Raw genomic sequence first — 2,721 nt, 5'->3', positions numbered from 1 at the left:
TGTTGAGTCATTACGTGTTATAGTGTTGACGTTAACGCGTCGGAGCAAAGTGGCCGACTCGCTTGGGTGGCCGACTCGCTTGTGAACCACGTTAGCCCTAAAAGTCAAGAACTTAGTAGCCTACCCATTTTGCTAAGACTTGTGTCTCACCATTTTGCTCCGATATATCATATCCTCTTAGTAGATGTAGTTATTAAAAACCTTTCTATTGATGAATCATAGAACCTGATTTGGGCTAGAAAATAAGCCACACAACTCGGTTCTTATGTTTGTGTTAGTAGCTGCGGAGATTACCGCGTTTTTGAGAACTCTATTCTAGAACACGAGAGTGAGCCAGCCACTGTCGATCTTACTTTGTTGGTTCAGTCTTAGCGGGGACACCACAACTTTAAATCTAAGAGTCCGTCGGTTGCCAGTCAAACGCACGCTTCCACATCGTGACGTGATAGTCACGGAATTTGTGAGGCCTCCGCATGGTCTAATTTTGATTCAAGAAGAGATATCTCGCGAATTCGGCTGCGAACTCTGCTAAATGTAATGTTAAGGAACACACTGCATGCCATTCGTGGTAATAGCTTCGGTGAATTTGCGACGCTGCGTACGGCAGTTGCAGCTGAGGTAAATGCTTCAGGCTTTGAATAGGCGCCCTCTAATCCAGGGAAGGCTTAGGACAAACGCAATCTACAAACCATCCAGCCTACTGTGTAAGCTTAGTGTAGGCATGTCAACCGACCATGAGCTCCTTGCCCTGCGCTATAGCCCCTCGGCTATACCGGATATAATCTGCGCTAACTAGATAAGGTCTATAGCGCAACTCCACACAGTCATCGCCGGGACCAAATGATTCTCCACAACCCGATCGATGGCACAGGAGTTTCAAAATACCGTCTTAGGCATCAAATCAAGCAGCGGATTTGGCCAATACAGCCAATTGGCATATTTGGGTACATCTCCGTTGATCTTCACCATTTCATCGGGCCGGTTCCTCAGAGTTCCAGCAGTTTGGAGCCATTGATATCGGGTGGGTGACAATGAGACAATGCCGACGATCAATTTCAAAGAAACCCAACCCCTTAGGGCGGTGGCCTTACCTTATATATCCAAGGTCAAGGGCCCCACTTTCCAGAACTAAGGCCCCAATATGAAGCAACTTTATTTGCTGTTTTTGCTGTTAACCTATACATCATGGACGGCCGCACAAGATCCTGCTCTTGTTGCGTCAATCCCCGAATGCGCAGTACGTACGGTCGAACCGCCAATACCAAAACATAGTGACTTACAGCCGTAGAGAATATGCACAGGAAGGTTAATACCAACGTCTTCGTGCGCAGGGTCGGACGAAAGTTGCATATGCACTAACACACAGCTTCAAGGCATGATCGAGGATTGTGTCCGCGAGACATGCACTATAAAGCAAAGCCTCAGTCAGTGGGATCTCTCATATATACCGTTGAGAAGTAAAGCTGAAACATCATCTTACAGCGGCTAAAAACATATCTTCAACGCTGTGTGGCGCGCCTGTCAGTAACATCGGCTCCCAATTGAAGGTCCTCAACATCACACTGTTCAGCATCACGGCAGCGGTCGCGCTCATTCGCCTTCTATTCAAATATTTCTCCGGTGCCAACACTGGATGGGATGACAATGCCATTATAGCTGCATTGCTTACTGGTGTACCATCTGTTGTGCTTGTGGACAGACTCCTCATTCCTAATGGACTCGGCAGAGATGTCTGGACTTTACCATTTGACACTATAACTGCCTTTCGGCGCGCTGCCTACATTCTCCCAATTCTGTACTTTCTCCAGGCCGGTCTTGTCAAGATTTCTATTCTTCTCTTCCTCCTACGAATCTTTCCGAAGCCTACTACTCGCAAGCTATTATATGGAACTCTTATCTTTACTTCCCTTTGGACAGTTGCGTTTATCCTTGCTGGAGCCCTCCAATGCCGACCGCCCAGTTTCTATTGGATATCTTGGGATATGAAAAGCCAAAAGAGTTGCATCGATTTCGGCGCACTCAACTGGGCGAACTCGGTTCTCGGCATCGCTCTAGATACTTGGATACTGGCTATACCATTGTTTGAAGTTATCTATCTCCAACTATCGTGGCGTCGAAAACTGGGCGTGTCTTTGATGTTCTTTGTCGGAACCTTGTGAGTAAACGTAAGCCACCTTATTGTAACGCGTGGTGTTAAACATATCCCACAGTGTTACGGTTGTCTCCGCTCTTCGATTACAGTCCATTGCACACTTGGAGCATGCTGACAATCCCACACGGGACATGACTGCTATCATCTACTGGTCTAGTATAGAACAGGACGTAGGAATTCTTTGCACGTGTATGCCCACAATTCGGAGAATTCTTGTACGCATATACCCTTTGGTTTTCGATTCAAAGAACAGAAGCTCCAGAAGAGACTATGATTACGGCAGTTACAGTCATGGTCTTACTGGTAATGGAGGAGCCATAGAAACGACAGAAGGCGACGCAAACCGCCCACAAAAGTCGAACACGGCACCAAACATCTTCCACATGCAGACATTCGACGTGCAATTTGAGCAGAACTTGGATAACGATAAGAGTGCATTAGTAAAGATGGGGAATCTTGCTAGGACACCCTCAGGCAGACTTGCTAACAATCAATTTCTTGATTCATTTGATTGATTCTTGATTGATTCGTCCAAATCAATCAAATCAAATATAGAGCGGGCATGCTAT

General features: G+C 46.3%; 1 protein-coding gene across 1 annotated transcript; it reads left to right on the top strand.

Moving 5' to 3' along the window:
• Positions 1-1,230: 1,230 nt before the first annotated feature.
• On the top strand, positions 1,231-2,667 carry COCCADRAFT_10483 (uncharacterized protein; the record flags this gene model as incomplete). Its single annotated transcript, XM_007720785.1, has 5 exons — positions 1,231-1,237; positions 1,289-1,323; positions 1,367-1,424; positions 1,483-2,155; positions 2,211-2,667. The coding sequence occupies 5 exons, from the start codon at positions 1,231-1,233 to the stop codon at positions 2,665-2,667; spliced, it is 1,230 nt and encodes a 409-aa protein (XP_007718975.1).
• Positions 2,668-2,721: the final 54 nt, after the last annotated feature.

The sequence above is a fragment of the Bipolaris zeicola genome (assembly GCF_000523435.1).
Source record: "Bipolaris zeicola 26-R-13 unplaced genomic scaffold scaffold_646, whole genome shotgun sequence".
In the NCBI taxonomy this organism is placed as follows: domain Eukaryota; kingdom Fungi; phylum Ascomycota; class Dothideomycetes; order Pleosporales; family Pleosporaceae; genus Bipolaris; species Bipolaris zeicola.
The sequence above is the reverse complement of the archived record's forward strand: the minus strand, read 5'-3'. Positions and strand labels throughout refer to the sequence as shown.